The sequence below is a fragment of the Sinocyclocheilus grahami genome, unplaced genomic scaffold (assembly GCF_001515645.1).
Source record: "Sinocyclocheilus grahami isolate Dianchi unplaced genomic scaffold, SAMN03320097.WGS_v1.1 scaffold844.1, whole genome shotgun sequence".
NCBI lineage: Eukaryota > Metazoa > Chordata > Actinopteri > Cypriniformes > Cyprinidae > Sinocyclocheilus > Sinocyclocheilus grahami.
In genome coordinates, this window is record NW_015506023.1 from 36,217 (window position 1) to 57,744 (window position 21,528).

The window sequence follows — 21,528 nt, forward strand, 5'->3', positions numbered from 1 at the left end:
CCCCAGAACTTCTATCACAAAAGTCTTTGGTTTTTCATCTTAATGTGACAGATGTTTACTATTTAGAAAAGTGTGCACAATATCTGTTTCACTTCTGTCATCCTTACCAATAATCACATTAGATTGTGCAGCGGTATTATGATGTTGTACCTGTCTCTACACTGTAAACAATGACCGTGAATTTAACGGTAAAAGACTGTAAAAATGCTACAGTAAAAACCTTTTAAACGGTTAACGGTAAATTCCCCTACTGTATATACGGTGAAAAACTCTATTGGACATTACATGTCATTTTTATGGTAGTATACCGTTTTTGGAAGTGAAAATTTACAGTGAATAACCGTAAATTGACATTCCCAGAATTCCCTGCATTACATTTCAAATTTGATGTTTTTTTGTTGAAATAACTATGTATCAAAGGTCTCATTGGCTGGTAAAACACAAGCATGTCGATATAAGACTTGACAGATGGAAAGAGTTTTGTAGCTTTAGATACTAAAATAACAATCAGAGAATGAATCAGATGCAAACCGTAAAAGAGATTAAGTCATGCCACCCATATGAAACGTAATATTTACTACCACACATAGTGTTGTGATTGTTATTAAACATGTCCCTATGGAATAAAATAGATGTGACATAGTATGATGGGTATGTGTGTGTGTGTGTATAAATTCTCAAGGCATGGAAAGTGTTTACTAGTGTATCATCTACAATTTAAAAACTGCTTCTATTTTGCACTTTTTTTTTTTTTTCAAATCACATATGATATTATCAGGCTATCAACATAACGATTTAAGAGATCATGGAAAAATTTGCATCCATTTTGAGCAAATCTTAACTTGGAGATCCATGTTATCCATGATTTCAGAATATTCCAACGTCACGTTTGCAGTCGTAGGAGACGAGGTGTGGATTCAAGCTCAGAAAATCCTAAATTTTTCTGCTTATTTTCATATTCCAGTACTCACTGTACATATATAAATATGCACTGAAAAAACTGAAACAATGTCATTTATTTAAAGTGCATTTTTATATCGGTCGAATCAGATAATAATGGAAGATCATGGTTTTCGGTTTAAACCTGTTTTGTTTCGTTTGTCTAAAAGCAAATAAAACTCTTCCTAGAAAAATTAAAAGAAACAATTTTGTTTAAATACTGTAGTATTACACCAGAGTGTTGATGTGCAGCAGAACACATACTGGCTAGTTTTACAGACTGCAGAAATTACTGTAGGTTGGTTGGTTTATTTATGATTAGGTTTTATGATTTATGATTAGGTAAGTACATAAGTTAAGTTTATCTTAAGTAAAAATTCTACTGCCATGTTACTAATTTAGCTTTTGTCTATAGTGAAATTAAAAAGGCAATATATATAAGAAATATTTCAGTTTTCCACAAACTGAGGGTCCATGTGTGATCTGTGGCATGCCAAGTGATTATTTGGAGCACTACACGAAAAAGGCTTTCCGTCAGACATTTGTGCCAACTCACTCTGAAATCAGGACAGGGGACTGACTCAGCACTTAACACAGAAAGGGCTTTTCTATGTTTTGAGGAACTGAAGCTGTTGCCAAGCAGTTCTTCAAAACTGGTAGAACCAGAGCTCATCCTCAAATTGAATTATCTATCAGTGATGCTGAAAGTTCTATCAGATAATTCACATTTTTTAAAATCGCCCCGCGCTGTACAGTACATCAGATAACATGCAAACATTTCTCAGCAGGTTGTGCAGCATTCACTTCATTTGTCTGTCACTCTTTGTGGGTGTGGATGTAAAGTATTAAAATGCTGCAATAACTACATGATGTCCCATCTTTAAATAAGAGATACATAATTGTGTTATTTGTAGACATTTTGTAATAGTGAGTGGAGTCAACAAAGCTGAGAATAGGGCTTTTCACACTTGAATTATTACATTTGAATGATTGTTTCATTACCCCAGGTAAAATGCAGTGCTAACCCACTTCAGAATTAGGCCTACAAGTGTGAAACGTGCCTTTACCCGGGGTTAAAAGCGGGGTTTAGAGCGCCCATATCCCCAGGTTAAGTGCAGGGTGAAAAGCCCTGCAATTTTAAACTCGTCTTGCTCTTCAACTCATCAATGAAACGTGCAGTGTTGTGGGTAATGCATTACAAGTAACGCTAGTTACGTAATCAGATTACTTTTTTCAAGTAACTAGTAAAGTAACGCATTACTTTTTAATTTACAAGAGAATATCTGAGTTACTTTTTCAAATAAATAACGCAAGTTGACAGCTCTCCTGTCCCCATGTTGAGAGAAATCAGAAGATGCTACTGTAGTTCTAAAATAAATATGAATATGCATTAATTCATCTCACTCACAAAAAAAAACAAAGCACACAGATTCAATATTCCTCAAAATGAACAAAAATAATGTAACTCAGAATATGACGCAAACCTGCAATAATTAAATGTTAAACAACACAAATATCCTTTATGTATTTAATCCCATTCTATTAAGCAATGTCTTTGCTTCTGACCTTCGATGATCCAGTTCAACCGTACTAATAAGCACAAATTACTCTAGACACACATTTGTGTCTTTGTTTATTGCTGAAGTGTTGAAATGTATTCTTCTGCATTCTACTGTACGGACGTAAATGTACTTTCCCTTCAGCCTGAGGCTTATTCATTTCACTTTTGGTGTGAAAGGCTTTTATATCTGGCAGAAATATAATTTTTTTATTTTAAAAACAATTAAGCAAGCCCTGTCGTAAAAATAGTAACGTAACGCATTACTTTCCATAAAAAGTAACTAACATAATTAGTAACTTTTTTATGGCGTAATGCAATATTGTAATGCATTACTTTTAAAAGTAACTTTCCCCAACACTGGAAACGTGTTGTTTTTCAAACATGATGCTGAGATGTCACGAGCGTGGCTACCGGCGAAAACAATTTTCAAATTTCCAAACTAACAGTTTCATAAAATTGTGTTGACAGTCCATAAAAAAAAACTGGAATCTGGTTCTTTCTTTGCTTATTGTAGGTAGCGTTTAAGGTGTTTCAACACATTTTAGCATTTGTGTAAAATAAGTGAACAAATTTAAGTTTATATACGTTTGTGTGACTGTCAGAATGAAACATGAGATTTATATAATGTCCTTGAAGGAGGAGTAAAGTCAATTAATATACCTGCACAGATCAGTCAGTCATAATTCTCTTCATATTTGAAATCCCCATGTTGTTATTGTGTGGAATCAAATTATCAAATGAAGCTTTTACACTTAATAGGTGGAGTACTTCACATGTGAATTACTTGCACTTAACCGTAACCCTGCCATACTCCTAAACCTAACAATATTTCAAACTCATTAGCAGTAAAAATGGGAATTTTCCAGAACATACAGCTACACAGTAAATCCATAGCTGTGTATGTATTTCATGTTAGTTAAAGCCACCTAATAAAGTGTGACCAATTATCCTTTTATACTATAAGCTGACGAACTGTAACTAGGCCTATATATGAATATGTAACTGTTTAACAAAATATAAACACAATGTATGCACACGTATCATTATCATAATGACGTAATTTAATACTCTTAACACCAATACTCCATTTCCTCTTTTTAAAGGAATAAAGGAATACAAAAATAAAACTCAAATTATTACTTAACCTCATGATTTTTCTAATTTCTTCATAAAACAAAATAAAGTATAGCATAATATTCAGACTGCCCTTCTTCACAGAGTGAAAGTGAAACTGATCTAGAATGAAACTGAGGTAACAATTTGCACTCAGTTTGTTTGAGTAGATTTAATCCCATGTAAAATCCACCCAAGGCTGTCTACATTTAACAGCTGTAACACAGTAAATAAGGTGAAGTCTACCTAACATTTGTCAATACGTTACACAAGTATTTACTTATAAAAGTGAGTAATATGAACTCTTGATTTTTACTGCACGCTTAAAACATTGTCTGTAGTCAGCATAGCAAGTGTTTGCAGTGAACATGTGAGAAGTAACTCTGCACTGATGTCATTGAGTGGAACAACCTACTATAAACTTAAATCATGGATCCACCCACAACTTAACCACAAGCTCTGCTCTTCGGCACAATGGTAACCACAAAAACACAATTTAGAAACTCTTTAAATGTCAAACACAACAGCATTAAACACCAACAGGGTTTTTTTCCTTTACTCACAATAACACATTTGACTCTTCTATCAAATAAGCAACATTTACCGTCCTGATCCAGGCCTGTATGCAAAACAAAAAAAGTAAAACTTTACTTAAAGCATTATAAATGTATTAATTATGCAATGTAATGCACCTTACAATGCATTGTAGGATCTCATGAATAATCGTAACCACAGTTATAATACACTATAACACTTATCTATTCGTTGTTACACACTGAAAAAAATGATTCATTGAATTTACAAAATTTTTTGAATTCCAGTCCATTTATTTTAGCTACATTTAAATAAACACATTTAGTTCAAATGTGTTTACTTAAATGTATCTAAAATAAATTGATTGCAACCACTTACCTTCAAAAAATGTAGTAAATTCAATGAATCATTTTTTCCAGTGCACCTTTAGAAAATCGAATGCATTACAACACGACAAACAAACCTTCAAATATTATAATGCATTTCAGCTTTGATCACAATTATTTATAATGCATTACAATGTACATCATAAATAGCTTTGTAATGCATCATGCATGTACCTTCATAATGCTTCAAGTAAAGTGTTACCAACTTGTACATATTTAAGTAGATTGCATACAGCTAAAGTAAGCAGAAACATGTTCAGCAAGTGTGTTGCTTTGACTCATTTGAATTTAATTACATTTTTTTACAGTGTGACAATGCTTGTGAGAGACATTTGAAAGACTATTGTTTTGGAAAATGTTCTGAATCTCTCACATTGATGGAATGCAGGCGATTGTGTTGAAAGTTTGCGCTACGACATGTGCGAAGAACGTGAGCGCAGCGGCTGGAAATTAGCATCCCCGCTACTTCCTGTGCTTCCACAAACAGCAGCATCTAGATCCTGGACGTCCATATCGGGCTCCTCGGGTAGCGGCGGAGCTCCGGGGTCTCCAGGTTTAGGCAGGCTTGATGAGATGGTGGAGGACACATTCATGCTGCCAGTCCCTCCGCAGACCGACAGAGCCTCGTTCACTCGACTCGAGCCGTAACGCAGGTTAAAGGATCCCGTAGCCACAGAGGACGACCGACTTCCTTCCCCTTCGGGCTGATAACATATAGTGGAGTACTTGTCATAGTCCGAGTCCATTTTGGAGAAGTCATTGGTTGCTCCTTTTGTGATTGAATGACCTGAGTTAGCTGAGGACCCTGCTGCAATACATGAAAATATTAGAAAAGAAAACCCCATTGATTAACCACTTCTGCTTCACTATATGGCCAGAAAATCTAGGGCAGATAGTCTTTTTTAAGCCATGGTTCAGCAGCATCAGCTCATCTTTTTAAGCTTATAAAAGTCATTTCTAAATACCGCAAAGCTCACACTCTCAGTGTGAATGCTGTATTAATACAGAAGGAATATTTGGTCTTGTTTACATCTGGATATTAAAATATGATTTGGTTGATCCGATCTCAAATGTTAAATACAGGTGTGTAAATGGGGTCCAAAACTTTTTGAGATTTTTGGGTTCAGACAGACGGTTTACGTCTCTGCAACACGTGGTCGGTTTCATTTGAACAATAATCTTAGCCATTTGTCAGTGGATGTTTACTCTCAAGTCTTAAAGGAAATGAAATAAATAAATAATCAAGTAAATCAGATTTCATGATATGACCCCTTTAAATAATATGTGACCCTGTCTTAAGTCGCTGGGGTGTAGCAATAGTCAAAAATACATTGTATGGGTCAAAATTATTGATTTTTCTTTTATGCCAAAAATCATTAGGATATTAAGTAAAGATCATGTTCCATGAAGATATTTTGTAAATGTCCTACAGTCAATATATCAAAATGTAATTTTTGGTTAGTAATATGCATTGCTAAGAACTTCATTTGAACAACTTTAAAGATGATTTTCTCAATATTTAGATTTTTTTGCACCCTCAGATTCCAGATTTTCAAATAGTTGTATCTCGGCCAAATATTTTATTATCCTAACAAACCATACAGCAATGGAAAGCTTTAAAAATTGACACTTAAGACTGGTTTTGTGGTCCAGGGTCATATATATGACATACAGTATATATCACAAATAATATATCACACTTTAGTTTGGAGACCAATTCTCACTATTAACTAACTAGTAGTCTTTTGCCTCTAAAAACTCCTGATTTGCTGCCTATTTCATAGTTAGTAAGGTAATTGTTAAGTTTAGGTATGGGGTTAGGGATCTAGAATATAGTCATGCAGAATTACACATCAATATGTGTGTTATAAGTACTAATAAACAGCCAAAATGCTAGTAATATGCATGCGAATAAACAACGTGTTAATAGCGAGAATTGGTCCCTAAACTAAAGTGCTACCATTCTTTTTTACCTTTTAAAGCTTCCAGTCGCTCGTTTTTCACGCGCTGCACCTCATCCGTGATCTTTGCGATGATAAAGTTGAGCGTTCGGCCCCATTTGATGGACTCGATAAGCATGTCTAAACCCCGTGGGTTTTCTGCGAGGATATCCAGCAGCTTGCTAGTGCGTCTCCCTCTCGTGGTTCTGCAGCTGATCTCTTCTGTGTCCTCTCTGGTCAGGATCTTCTTCGAGCGCAAGTAATCAAAGTGCCTCTCTGCGATGATCTTATCCACCAGGTACGGCCGTAACCTGTCTATGGCCTACAGTGAAAAAGAAAAACCGAAGGGAAATATTTAAAGGATGATATTCATGAAGTAATATTTTCTGAGACAAACAAACGTAAGTGTGAGGGGAACAGGGTCACATCACAGGAGCGTGAACAGTCTGTCAGAAATCATAGCACGTCAGCTGTCTTAACCGCGGCTTGTGTACTGCATCATCACTGTGTCTGTCACGCGACTCTGTTGCCCTTTCGGGCTTGAACTGATGATAAAACTAACGACATTATTAACTGTCTTGATATTTATTTTGAAAGCTGACGCTCGCGATTATGGTAAGGGCGTTACATGCTTGCGGTGTTCGGCCAATCACAATGCACCGGGTCAGCTGGCCAATCAGAGCAGACTGCGCTTGTCAAAGGAGGGACTTTGTAAGAAGCGTTTGAGAGAGGCGGGGCATAGAGGACCTACAATAATGCACAGCATTTGAAAAATAATGTGTTTTTTTGAACATTAAAGCATGTCAACATATTCTGTTACACCAAATAATGATCTTTAAAATAGCATCATGACCCCTTTAAAAAAATAATAATAATAATGTAATGTCCATTTCAAGGAATGCAGGGTCTGAAGGGGTTAATAAACTAATCTAGTATTTTAACAGACTGTAAGTTTTGTTTATTTAACAGTATATTACATAACATATCATTTAAAAGACCTTAATAGTCATATCTACGTAGTTCAGATGACATAAAGCCCTTTCTGACAATATTATGTATTTATTTATTTTTTAAAGAGAAGCAGGAACAATACCCACTAGTCTCTCGTCTATGGGTTTATGGCTCACTAGTGAACTGCCTCTGTTTTCACTTCCACCTCGATACAGCGAAGTCTCTGGCGAACATGCTCACACACTCCCGGCGTCTCGATCTGTTTAACCCAGCTTCACACACAAGACACTTACTTCCTTCTTTATATCGGCCATTTCGTCCTCCGTCAGGTGAGCAACATCCATCCTGCTGTCTGCTTTTCACCTTTTGTGAGTTTTCTACTAATTCCGGTCAGAAAAAAAGCGACTACCAGCTCAACATTAAAGACGGGAAAAGCATGAAAAGACTAGACTTTTATAACCATGCGATGGCGAAGCCCGAGCTGTCTAATAGTGCTCCTAAAGTTCAGGGGAACTACCGGATCTCCAACTTCCTTATTTGATGCACTCTGACGTCACAATGCAGCGCATCATTCTTTCTCATCTAATAAAGTTGTTGAAGTCTCTCTCAAAATGATCCGTGATTGTAACAATAGTGTTCCCCCCAGTTGCTCCTCTCAGTCTGAAGAAACAATCACTCGTGTGTTTTGGGACTGTGCTTATTCTAAAGTGTTCTGGGTTGACTTTTCCAATTTTGTTAAAAAAGATTTATATCCAAACTTTTTATATCCAGTGTTTTTTGGTTACTCTTTGAATCTAGACCCTTCTCGCTGTAAATGTATTATTAATCTATTGCCATATCTTGCTAAATTTGACATCCATAAGTGTGCATTTTCAAAGAAAACTCCCTACTTTTTATTTTCAGGAAAGATTTTGATGTGTATGTAAACTCTTTAAGAAACTCTAATAATTCTATTGCATGTAAGACTCTTTCATGGTGTAAGTCTTATAAGCTAGTATGCTTTGGAGTATTGTTTGTAACCCTTATTGTCTTTTGTTCTGACTTGTCTTTGTAATTGTATTTGTTGTTCTTCTATTGCATAATAAAATAAATACAAATAAATATTTCGAATAATATTGTAACATCAACATCTGCATTTCTTGTGTGTTTTTTGCACATCATGAGGCACTGGAGCATTTCTTTGACACGGTTTGGCACACTTCTCCTTATTCCTTTTTATAACTTAATGATTCATTATGATTTATTTACATACTCGCTATAGGGCAGTTAGGTTACACTTTATTTAGTTACATTTTATTTTAAGGTGTCCTTGTTACAGTGTAATTATACATTTAAATACTGAGTAATATTAATTACCTACATGTACTTACTATATAGTTAGGATTTGGGTTTGGCTTAGGGTTACTAGCATAATTAATTGTTATTATAATAGTAAGTATGCAACAACACCTTAAAATAAAGTGTTACCCTTTCTTTGTTACAGTGTAATTATATAAGTACCGAGTTAAAGACTCAGTAACAAATTGTACTTACTATAGGGTTTGCTTTAGGATAAGTTGTTTGTAATTATGCATATTGCATTGTTATTACTATAGTAAGTAAATGTAACACTAAGTTGTTCGCCTTTGTTACACAAGTAAAAGTAGCAGACCAAAACTTACTAAAGATTCAGTCTTGGGGTAACACAAAAGGTATAGAATATAGAATCAGAAACTAATAAAGAAATATCTACAAAATCATCAATTCACCAGGAATGTCAATAATGTCTTTATCATTTACACACATTGTTCATTGTCTCGTTCAACATTCATTATTTTTACTTTGAGAAATGACAAAAAAATGATACATTGCTATTAATATTGCTGTATTTATTTTTAACAGCATAGCACACATGTTATGGCGCGTTATTGTAATTATAATTGCACCGTATAAACTATGTTTAGTTGAACTAAGCATAGTTGCTTAAGCGTTTATGCAAATTTGATGCAATAGTTCAGAAATGACACAATGTAAAAATCATTGACCTACAAACAGACGCTGTTGGGCTCCTCCTGCTGGGCTGTGAGTTACTGCAAGTTTGGGTTTTTTACCTTCACCATCATCTCATTGGCTGCTGTTGCAATCAATCAATCTCCATATCATGTCTAATCTTACTAATAGCACTAATAATAATTTCAGAATTGTAATATCCTATTCATCACTAGCTTGTTACTCATTAGTGGCTCTTGTGGTAGTGTTGGGGTGCGAATTATTTTATCATTCCTTGAACATGGCTAACTTGGTTTATCTGGATAGTGAAGATTTTAGAATTATGATTTCTGAAATGTTCAGGAAGTATATCTGCAAGTATTCAAGGACTTGTATCCAAGTGTGGTTAAATAGGATAATTACAGATTAGCACCTTATTGTCATATGCATGAACTTGTTTGTCCAATATGGTTAATATCATGCTTTATATTAGCTTTTCATTGATGCACTAAACAAATCTGGATTGCTATTGTTTGCATTGGTTTTTGCTTATATATTTGAGCAAACATGCACCTAATTGAATTCATAGTTACCTATGATGACACATGAACTTTTTAAATAATCACTTAGGACAGGGATTTTCAGACTTTTTTTGTCAGCCGAAGTACCCTGAGATTTCAAGAAAACATTTGCATGTTTACTTCAAAACATTAATTTTTTTATCAGAATTATTTTACATAGCTATCGTTCTTAGAGATAAAATTGTATGAAAGTTTCATATCACGATTATAGTGACCAAAAGGATCACAGTTATCAATATTATCACAATCAGTTCAAGACGTACTCAGACACACACTGAAATTATGTTGAAAACCAATGGATTTTAAACCAATATAAAATGTTGGTTTGGTGACTTACAACATATCATGATATCTATTAATATACTACATGTTCAAATAAAGTTTTGACAAAAAAAAGTTTTACAAAATAACAAACGTCACATTTCAGTTTTTTGAAGAAAAGGATGAGCCAAAATGATACATTACAGGCATTTTATCTGCTCCATAAACAATTCTACATAGGCTACTTTATTATTGAAGTGTTGAGATTTTTAGAGTGCACTATAGTTTATTTTCCATCTACCAGTTAAGATTTACTAAACTAAATTTTGGTCCTGTTTTCTCATTGGTCTGAACAAAAACAGCAGTCAGGCTGAATAAAAGCGTAAATCCACTGTCTGACAGCAGGTGGCGCTGACGGAACATCAGAATTTTTTTCTTTAGTTAATTTTATAATAAATAAAAAGAAAACAAATAGATAGAATACAAAAAGATTAGAGAAGCTAGTGTTTTTTTAATAGCTTTTCATAAACTCAAAAATCCCCTGAAACTTCCTCTCGAACCTTAGGATATGTTTATTCACAAACAGACAATTTGTAATTTTTACAAACAGACTTGCACATAAACTACTGGCAGTACACAATAGATGTGGAATAAATGTTTATATTTTATTAGTGTACAGAGGTACACAAAAGGAAAAACTGTTGTCAGCTGTTTAGAAGCATACCAAAACCTTTTTAATAAAACTGGAGATCTTTATTATTACAAAACGCAGATTTTCTGTAGATATTCTATATGGCGTGATTTTGTTGTTGCTCAAATCTTTCAGCTAAATGTAGGCTTCAGTTCTACAATGGGAGCACAGTCTGTTTCAGTGAGTTAATTTTCCCATCAAAGCCGCTCTCCTTCTCAATCTCTGGTCAGAACGAAAACCTCTTTGAGATGCTGACGCACAACGCCATCCAGGACTTTACTGAGACCTTTACACGCCGTCATGGCTGCCTATATTACAGCGTCCAAGTGGTCCTGGTGGAGCCGGGCGTCCATCTGCAGTAGGGCGATGTTTCTGCTGTGGGCAGCAGGGTCAGCGCCAGAGACGTTCCTCCTCCGCTCTCCTCAGCGTGGCACAGATCGGCCAGCGGCGTGTCCTCCACAAAGCCGGCAGTACAGGCGCACACATAGTCACGCATGGGAATACCAGCGTCCACCAGAGCCAGAGTAGCAGCATTCACACAAGCACTGTAGTTCCCACCGTCTGCCTGCAGAATCTACAGCACAGGACGAGAGACAGGGATAACGTGATGTGATCTGTACACTGTATTTTGAGTAGCTCTGGAAAGAGAGCATCTGTTAAGAAATGTCTTTACAAGTTCTATTTGATTTGTCAATCGCATTCATCTTTTAAACTAAAAAATTTATCAAAAAAACTAATTTGGAAGATAAACTCTGGGATATACATAAACCACTTTGCATTTTTGTGGGCAGTGCTCCTGTAGTTAATGAGCGGTGAAGTAAGGTATTATAAATCAATAAAGACTCTATGGATAAATTGTGGAGACCACAGTGGGCCGGTTCTTGTAGGAAAAAACTTTTGTGTGCTTTGTGTGTCCTTAGATATATTTTTGTTTTTGATCATTTTGGTAACATTTTTTAGTACATTTTGTTAATGCAAACAGCATACATTTGGTAATATTTAACCCTCATTTTCTTTAAGAATCTATTTTACACTAAAAGTGCAAAAAATAGTTACACTCTGGACATTAAGGAAAAGTGCACAAGAAATGATAATGCATCAAAATTAATGTTGTTGCTAATCACTGACATATCCAAGACCTTAATAACTCCCAAAAATTCTGCTTAGCATTGAAAAATAATTGATGTATTGTGTTTTTCATAAAAAAAACAAAAGTGGCATTATGTAAACAAACTGGCATTTAAAGGATTACAATTCTGAAAATGAATGAATTTTTGGTAGTTATGATTAGGACTGATGTTGGTAAAAATCTATGTCAGTGATAGTGGAATAAAATATTAATATATAATATCCAGTTACTAAAGGTTAGTAAAGTTGGACACACACAATTAGCACTTCTAGATTAGACAGACAGATGATGGATGGATGAATAGATGTATGGATAGATAGACAGCTTAACGTAGATGTCGATTTGTGATCGTGGGTAGAACTCGGTGAGCACCGCAGCTTCAAAGGTCTGTTTGAGATGAAGGCTCATCTCGCTGGACTTGCGGTCTCCGTGTGGACGTCTCTTCCTCTCAACCGTGCTGATCTAACAGTTAATGACCACGCAATCATGCAGCGATTTACTGCGAGAGCCTCACGTCTACAGGGAGGTGGAAAGCTTTGTTATGATACAATAAACACAGAGGATAGTATGGATAAATGACACAAAACACAAGGTTTTTTAAAGGTGTCTGGATCAGAATTTGTTTTTGAGTAACTGTTGACACACTGTCCTACACAATAGATGCAATCAAACCAACAAAAGAGCAATCATTTATAAGTGCTGTGACAAGTCCTGATTAGTCTAACGTACAAGTTATTATTATATTAATAATAATTAAAAAGAGATAGAATAGAGAGTAGGGCTGCACGATAAATCGTGCATATATATATATATATATGGTGACTGTGATTTCACCAAGTACAACATGTTCCTGGATCAACATCCTTGTTGACCCTGGAACAACATTCCAATCAACCAATCAGAATTGAGGGATAACTTTTCAGGAAATGTCAGTTTTAGGCTTACGGTCAGGATTAGGAGCTTCTACACCCTTGTTAATCAGCTATCATTTTTGAGCCAGGATGAATATATATATATATATATATATATATATATATATATATATATATATATATATATATGAACGTGGTTTTGCGCAGCTTGTCAGTGAACAACGGCTCTGTGTAGTAAATGCTGCTCCATGTGAAAGCACACACGTGATGGAGATTTACTGCTGATTGAAGAAGCGGCTTTACTGACAAGATGCGCATTAAATATTGCATGCGATTTATCGTGCAGCACTAATAGAGAGTGCTGCTGTTAGAGGGTCAAGTTTTATTTAATAAATAAAAAGAAAACAGGTAGACTAGATAGAATAGAAATATAATAGAAAGTGCTGGTGTTAGAGGGTCAATTTTCTAATAAATACAAAGAAAATGGGTAGACAGAATAGAAATATAATAGAGAGTGATGTGTTAGAAGGTCAAGTTTTTTAATAAATAAAAAGAAAACAGGAATATAGAATAGAAATAAAATAGAGAGTGATGTGTTAGAAGGTCAAACTTATTTTTTTATAAATAAATAAAAAGAAAACAGGTAGTTAGAATAGAAATATAATAGAGTGCTGGTGTTAGAGCGTCAAGTTTTTATATAAATAAAAAAACAAGTAGATAGAATAGAAATAAAATAGAGAGTGGTGTGTTAGAAGGTCAAGTTTATTTTTTTATAAATAAATAAAAAGAAAACAGGTAGACTAGATAGAATAGAAATACAATAGAGTGTCTTGGTGTTAGAGGGTAAATTTTCTAATAAATAAAAAGAAAATGGGTAGATAGAAATATAATAGAGTGTGCTGGTGTTAGAGGCTCAAGTTTTTTAAATAAATAAAAATAAAACAGGAAGATAGAATAGAAATAAAATAAAGAGTGGTGTGTTAGACGGTCAAGTTTATTTTTTATAAATAAATAAAAAGAAAACAGGAAGATAGAATAGAAATAAAATAAAGAGTGGTGTGTTAGACGGTCAAGTTTATTTTTTATAAATAAATAAAAATAAAACAGGAAGATAGAATAGAAATAGAATAGAGAGTGCTGGTGTTAGAGGGTCAAGTTTATTTTTTATAAATAAATAAAAAGAAAACAGGAAGATAGAATAGACGTAGAATAGAGTGCTGGTGTTAGAGCGTTAAAGTGTAGATGGAAGAGATTTGAACATAATTCACCAAAAATCACACAATGAAAAATAGTAAATAGCAACCACTGCAAATACCATATTATAAGAGTATTACGACAAAATTATGAGTTTACAAAACACATTAAACCAAAACAAATATGGGAACATATGATTAATAAAAAACCATCTGTATTTAAAAATACAATATTGTAAGCAATAATTAAAACTTAAGACTGAAAAATGTTAGGCTCATTTTGAGAACAGAATATAGTACGTGCTTTCTGCACATGTAATTTTTTTCATATCTGGTAAGCGTGGTAAGATACGTGTTTGTTAAATAAATGCAGTTCTATAGTACACACGAACTTCAGCTGATATGTTCGTATCGATCAGTGATGCGCTCACCTCACCACATCCAGCGCTTTAGTGCTGCCCTGCTCCTCATGTGCGCCTCATGTGCGCCTCTCCGGCCACTCTCTAGACCAGGGATCCTCAAATCTGGCCCACGAGATCCACTTTCCTGCAGAGTTTAGCTCTAACCCTAATCAAACACACCTGAGCATACTAATCAGTGTTTTCAGGCTCATTAGAAAATCACAGGTAGGTGAGTTTGATCAGGGTTGGAGCTAAACTCTGCAGCGCATTGGCCCTCCAGGGCAAGACTTGAGGAGCCCTGCTCTAGATGGTATCCCTGGTCTGACAGCAACTCGAGCCCCGCCATTGATCGCTACTCGTTCTAGAAACCAGAAACACGCGTGGACTTCTCAGATCTTCTTGCGTTGTTGATTTCGTCTCCGAATGTAAACAGCTCCGCCTGCTGGGCTCCGCTAATGTACGGGACTACAAGAGCCCATGGTGAGAGAACAAGGTTAAAACACTGCAAAAAATGCTTTTCTTACTTAGATTTTTTGTCTTGTTTCCTGCCAAAATATCTGAAAATTCTGAAATCAAGAATCTAGACAAGTAAAAATTATTGTCTTGTTTTCAGAAAAAAAACCAAGTCGAAATTAAGTGAGTTTTTGCTTAGAACAAGCACAATAATCTGCCAATGGGGTAAGCAAAATAATCTCATTTCAAACAGAAAACGACAATAATTTTTACTTGTCTAGAAAATCCTTCTTGATTTAATAAGATATTTTGGCTGGAAACAAGACAAAAAATCTAAGTAAGCATGTTTTGCAGTGAAGCCATGTGCTCACAAGAAAACATATTTATTGTATATTTAAATTTGGCCCATGGCATCAATTAATGTGTTCCCAACAACTTCATTATTCATTATGGTTCTAAAGAATACCTAAACCATTGTAAATGTTGAGGTATTGATGAGGCATCTTTCATTTTGGTAGTTGTAGTCCATTTCAGTTCTGTCAGATAACATGCTCTGCCTGAGGACGGTTTGCTTTCATGACAGAATCAGAATCAGAATCAGAAAGAGCTTTATTGCCAGGAATGTTTACACATACGAGGAATTTGTTTTGGTGACAGAAGCTTCCACAGTGTAACAGAATGACAGTGACACAGATAATTAAAACAGGATAAGTAAATAGGAAATAGAAATATACAAAAAATATTACAAAAACAATATACAAAGTAGAAAAGTGGGGACATGGGGTAATGTCCTGAAAAGTCACCTTCTCCTTGTAAGACCTGTCATACCTTTGTCATTATACACATTTATGTCCTCATTTGTCACAAAAACGCATACACAGACACACACACACACACACACACACAGACACGCACACACACTCCCACACACACACACAGACACACACACACACACAAATACCCAAATGTAATAACAGTTGCTTCCCTGGCATGATGCAGTTGTCGTTAGGATGCTGAAACTAATAATTTAGCCCAAGCTAATGAGGTGATCAGAGCTGCTGCTGATGATGGAATCACAACATGATAATTTAATATTGTGCATGATTATTAATATGATTAGAAATTATGCTAATTTTTGAGTGACTCCTAAAAATATTGACAATTGTCATTAATCATCCAAAACTAAAATTAAATTATTGGTAATATATATATATTTTTTCTAAATCAGAAGACACAATTACCAGTTAAGCTGTGCTTAGGATTTTTAAGACAAATAAACATTATCAGTTATTATAATATATGCACTCTCCGATGTTGACAGCTGATTTGAAGTCAATAAATGATGCTTTAAAAGTAAAATAAGTTCTTACTTGCTTACTTATCGTTTGCTTTTTTAAAAGAAGATATAAACCCGTTACCTAAACATACAATTTATTATTTTTTTTTATTGTACATTTTTTTTAAGTCTTTGTACAAACTGCCTTCTATTTACTTTACCCACACATTTTCTCTGCTATTTGTCTTGAAGCCTGTTTCTTCAGCATGTTTGTATGTATATCATAACAACATGTTTGGTTGGAAGAAGTCTGTCTGTTGCTCGCACAAGAAGGCGTATTGTTTCTGTCAGTGTAATGATTTGTGTAGCAGTGACTTGTAGAATATTCAACATTGTTATCTCTCAAGCAAGCTTGACAGAAGATTTGACAGTAATCTCGGTAAATGGGATATAGAATTTTGTGACATCCTTGCTGTGGTCATTTGGTTTAGCATCTTGCTTACATTACTCTGTTTATTTAGTTTTTTGTCTCGGTTGTGTTTTTGTGTACTGCCCGCTACAATCACGCTATTGACAGCAGTATTTACATGAAACCTGAACGTTTTGTAGATTTACCTAGTAAGCAATGCAGCACAGAGATTGAGGAGTGGCTGCTGACAAATAGATTATGTCACACGAATAATAGAGCGGCTGCTGCCTGGAAATTATACAGCATGCAGACGTGTAACGATACAGAAGGACAGGAACAAGCTGCCAGGGACGCCTCACATTCTGGGACTGTCCCCATACAAGACGGGATCAGTGTCAAGAAAAATTTGACTCACAATTATTGTGTTATGGTCACCATCTCCATGGCCTGCAGCTGTGCTCCACATCCCATCGCAATGAGCCATTTGATTGTGTTTATGCAAATGTTTCGAGGGCCAATTTTTAAAACTGACACCTTAACTTTTAAAAGTGTCATTATAGTTTGCTAATCTCCCATTAGCTTAGAGAAACCCGTTCGAGCAAGTATAAGAATTCAGTTTCAAATGTTCTGGCTTCCTGAGAACTTTGGCTTAAGAATAAACATGTAAAATCAGATTGTACAGATTAAAAACACCCACACTTCTATAACTACTGTTTCACACTGCCTTAATGATGATGTGAAATGTGGAGTGAAAACATTTCACCGCAGCAGCAAAAAATTAAAAGGACAAAAAAAAAAAAAAGAATGAAAAAGGGTACATCAGTTATAATAACTACAGAACTATATATATTTTTAATTCTCGTAAGACATTTTAATATTACAATATAAAATGCACATTGGCAAGTATAAGCACCATTAAGAATTCTTTTTATATGAAAATGTCAAAGGAAGAGCATATTGCTTTTTCAGTTTTTAGATTTTGATATTACTTCTACACACATTTTCACCATCTTCTAAAGTACTGTAAAAAAGAGACTTGCATTTGTGAATATGGAATTTGCATAAAAGTTTAATACAGTTTATAACGAAAGCAGCATAATTTGAGTAGCGATTCTCAATATAATAACCTACAATCACATGTTTACAGGATAAATGAAATGTTTTTAAAATACTGTCAACAATAACACCTTTTTTTCCAAAAACGCAAATTGTTTCAGTGGAACTTTCAAAGCCCTTTATTTCAATATCACTCTTAAATTTTGTAGAAATTGTCTGGTGTAGACTATGAAATATTTTGAATGTGATTTCCTTTGAGGCAGCGACCAAACTAGAGTCCAGTTTACATTATTAAAGAGATTGTTCAAGTAACAAATAACAGAGTAGAGATATTCTCTTTCTAGAACAAGGACAATATTGTATAGTAGTGAGACATTTAGATGCTGTTTTTTTCTGCTGGTATAATCAGTATTGCCATGCTTTAAAGTCATTGTAAACAGAAGTTGTAATAGAAATAACTGAGAGAGTGCAACATGACCATTAGGTTTGAGCCCCACACTTTTCAGCTCTCCAAAGCTGATCTTTTCGGAATGGAGTTGTCTCTTTCCACGCATGCTATTCTACACAAATGGACAGAAACAGCCAGAATACGTCAACAGCTCCGCTTTGGAGCCATTAACGACGGCCTGAGTGCAGATGATTTTTAATATATTTTTTGCTTTGTTTTGTGCAGGTTGCTTAAACAGTGCCGTAAGAAAATAGCTGAGCTGACACGTGTACATTCATCTAGCATATGCATGTGTGTATTACAGCCTCGGTGACTGCATTCATTCCAACAATTCGATTTAACCTTGACAACGATCTGTTGTGGAATAAAATAGACTACTGTACGTCCGTTATCCTTTCTAATGTTTCATCAGGGGACTGTTCAGAATCACCAGTCATCTTATCTTTTATTCTCTTTGTTTTACTGCACGTCAAAAGATGAGGACAAATATCCTTGACCCTGTGTGCAGCTTGTTAGAATATTAGATATGGCATATTTGTAGTTTTAATATTCAGTTTGCATGATGAGTTTTAGACGATAATAATGTAAAGGAGGTGGTCGGGGGGAATGGTGGTTTTACAAGGAAATGCTTTTTTTTTTTTTCAACAGATGGGGCGCCATCCCGTCACAGCCTCCCTCAATTTGTGTACTGTAGCCTATAGACCAATTCTGTATTAATGGTACACAGTATTTTAATGACCCAGTTGCATTTTTACATAGAATAAGAATTTATTTTTGTAAACTCACATTTTGTAAATCATATTGAACAAGAAATTAGACTAATAATCACCTCCTATACGTGATGCTCTTCATTGCAAAGTTTGGGATTAGCAAGATTTTTGTTTATTTGTTTGATTTTGAAAGAAGAAATACACTTTATTTTAAGGTGTCCTTGTTACAGTGTAATTATGTGCCATTTAAGTACTGAGTAATATTAATTAACCACATGTACTTACTGTATGGTTAGGGTTAGGATTAGGTTTACTTGCATGTAACTATGCATAATTAATTGTTATTATAATAGTAAGTACATGTAACGTGTAACAAGAACACCTTAAAATAAAGTGTTACCGAAGATTCTTATGTTATACAAACCATATTCATTTGAAAAATTATAAGCTACATTTTTAATCAGCTTGACCTGCTACCTATGAATGTGCAGTGTTTAGTGTGCTATGCTAGCAGGATTCTGCACATAAAGCTGTGTAGTGATTACAGCAAACTATAGATTTCAGTCCCTGGAGCACATTCACTTACAATCAGGGGCTTGGGATCACGCTTGGCTAAATCTAGTGAAAATGTGTTTTTAAAGGGGTCATGAATTGTGAAATCTAATTTGGCCTTATCTTTTGACATATAACAGGTCATTTATGATGCATTTATGGGTGCAGGTCCTGGGCTGATTCTTAGTCCCAGTTCATCCTTGGCTAAGACTGTCAGACCTGATTCTGTTCTTGGTCCTCGAAGGACACGTTCTAAAAGTGTGTTTAAAAGGAAAGGCAATAAGGTGGATTTATGGCTGTGGTGATGCCATATGAATCTAGAGTGCCTTACACACAGTGCCAGTAATGTTGTATAGTGTTACTGGGAATCTCTTCCACCTGCAGCATATGTTACGCTTGGCATAGTCTCTCGTAGCCAGAACTTCAGACTGACGGCAGAAGGCCTGGCAATATGGAGATAGAATTGTTGCATAATTCCAAATAAACAAATTATAATCCACAAATAAATGTAAAGAGATTAACAAAAAATGTAACATATTGACAAATAAATAGAATGAGATCCACAAATAAAAAGGTTTCACAAATATGAATTAAATTCACAAATTGCAAATAAAATCTTTTTATGTCCCAAACACAAATGTGCACCCCTGTAAGTATAACCCGATTGAATATCTACTGGGTCTGAGCTCATACGTACAAAGTTTTATTTATAATAGTATTTGGAGTCTGGGGTTCGGGGTCTCACACTAAACACAGAAAAAAAATGTGTTTATGTGTTTGTCAAACAAAAAAAGTGTTTATGAAATGTGTCTGCACTTGTATGCAATTCAGATCTCAATTCAGTCACTAACTGCTTGAATAAGGCACATACACAGAAATCAGTTTTAACCTTTAGTATTTGTATTCCCTGCTTCTGGCCAAAGTGGAGTAAAAGATTTGAAAGACTTAGAGTGGCATCTGGACTTGAATTACAGCCAGAAGAGAACCAAGTGAATACTCTCATTTATACAATGGGCGATGAGGCAGAGGCCTGCTAGGATGGCAGAGAAACAGACAGCATCAGATAAGTCCACTCCATGCAAGAGGTGTGGGAAAACTCCATCTCACAGCAAATTTCACTGCCCAGCAAAACCTTTGTAGGAAAAAAGGGCATTATGCTAAAGTTTGCAGGTCCAGAGGCATAAGTGAAGTGAATACGAGTCATGATGAACACGAGAGTGGCATAGCATTCTTAGGCACCGTCAGTACAGAGCAGAAGTGAATGATTCAGATGTGCTGTTTAAAGTGGACACAGGAGCAGATGTCACTGTGGCTTCAGAAGAGCTGTTCAAGGAGGAAAACTTCGATAAATTACAGAAAACTTAAAAGATACTATTGGGACCAGGTCAAGACTCACTGCAGGTTAAGGGTAGGTGCGCAGTAAAAAATCAGCACAGAAAGTAAAATCACGACCCAAGATATGTATGTGATCTCAGGATTGAAAATGGCTCTACTAGGGAGGCCAGCAAGCCATGCTCTAGGGATTATAGCGAGAATTGACAGTGAATCTCGATAGTCTTGAGTCAGTTAAAAGACAGTTCCCCGAATTATTTCAGGGTCTCGGGAAAATGCAAGGAGAGTATGAGATATCTCTAAAGCCAGATGCCAAGCCCTTTTCACTGTCAACTCCTCGTCGCATTCCACTGCCCCTAATGTCAAAAGTGAAACAGGAATTGGAACACATGGAGAATCAAAGCATGATTACCAGAGTAAAACAACCAACTGGTGCGCAGGAATGGTTGTTGTTCCAAAACCCAGTGGCGCAGTACGCACATATGTGGACCTAACAAAGCTCAACAACGCGGTAAATAGGGAAAGATAAATTGTTCCTTCGGTGGAACACTCTCTGGGTCAGCTCAAAGGAGCCAAAGTCTTTTGGAAATTGGACGCCAATTCAGCATTTTGGCAGATCCCTCTGTCACAGAATTCAGGCTCCCTCACAACCTTTATTACCCCTTTTACAAGGTTCTGCTTCAACCTCTGCTTTTTGGGATATCTTTAGCCCCAGAACATTTCCAAAGGAGAATGCCACAGATGCTGAAGGGTCTAGAGGGTGTTCTGTGCC

The 21,528-nt window shown here is 35.5% G+C and overlaps 1 protein-coding gene and 1 pseudogene across 2 annotated transcripts; both read right to left on the bottom strand.

The window, feature by feature from the left end:
* Nucleotides 1-4,547: 4,547 nt before the first annotated feature.
* Nucleotides 4,548-7,980, bottom strand: bcl10 (BCL10 immune signaling adaptor). 2 transcript variants are annotated; one of them, XM_016247603.1, is made up of 3 exons: nt 7,718-7,980; nt 6,507-6,795; nt 4,548-5,338 (listed from the first exon to the last, which is right to left on the bottom strand). In XM_016247603.1, the coding sequence occupies exons 1-3, from the start codon at nt 7,766-7,768 to the stop codon at nt 4,944-4,946; spliced, it is 735 nt and encodes a 244-aa protein (XP_016103089.1). In that variant the 5' UTR covers nt 7,769-7,980; the 3' UTR covers nt 4,548-4,943. The 2 variants fall into 2 exon arrangements, with proteins under 2 accessions (XP_016103089.1, XP_016103088.1); XM_016247602.1 differs by having other exon boundaries at nt 4,548-5,341; nt 7,718-7,979.
* A 2,887-nt stretch (nt 7,981-10,867) lies between these two features.
* LOC107562844 (exosome complex component RRP41-like) lies at nt 10,868-12,462 on the bottom strand (annotated as a pseudogene).
* Between the last annotated feature and the right edge of the window lie 9,066 nt (nt 12,463-21,528).

Bases quoted from the DNA above. Each gene is read 5' to 3' on its own strand.
- bcl10 (XM_016247602.1), bottom strand. From the start codon at position 7,768: ATGGATGTTGCTCACCTGACGGAGGACGAAATGGCCGATATAAAGAAG. The intron at 6,796-7,717 runs GTAAGTGTCTTG...TTTTCACTGTAG, and splicing joins TGGCCGATATAAAGAAGGAA to GCCATAGACAGGTTACGGCC. The intron at 5,342-6,506 runs GTAAAAAAGAAT...CATGTATTGCAG, and splicing joins GCGACTGGAAGCTTTAAAAG to CAGGGTCCTCAGCTAACTCA.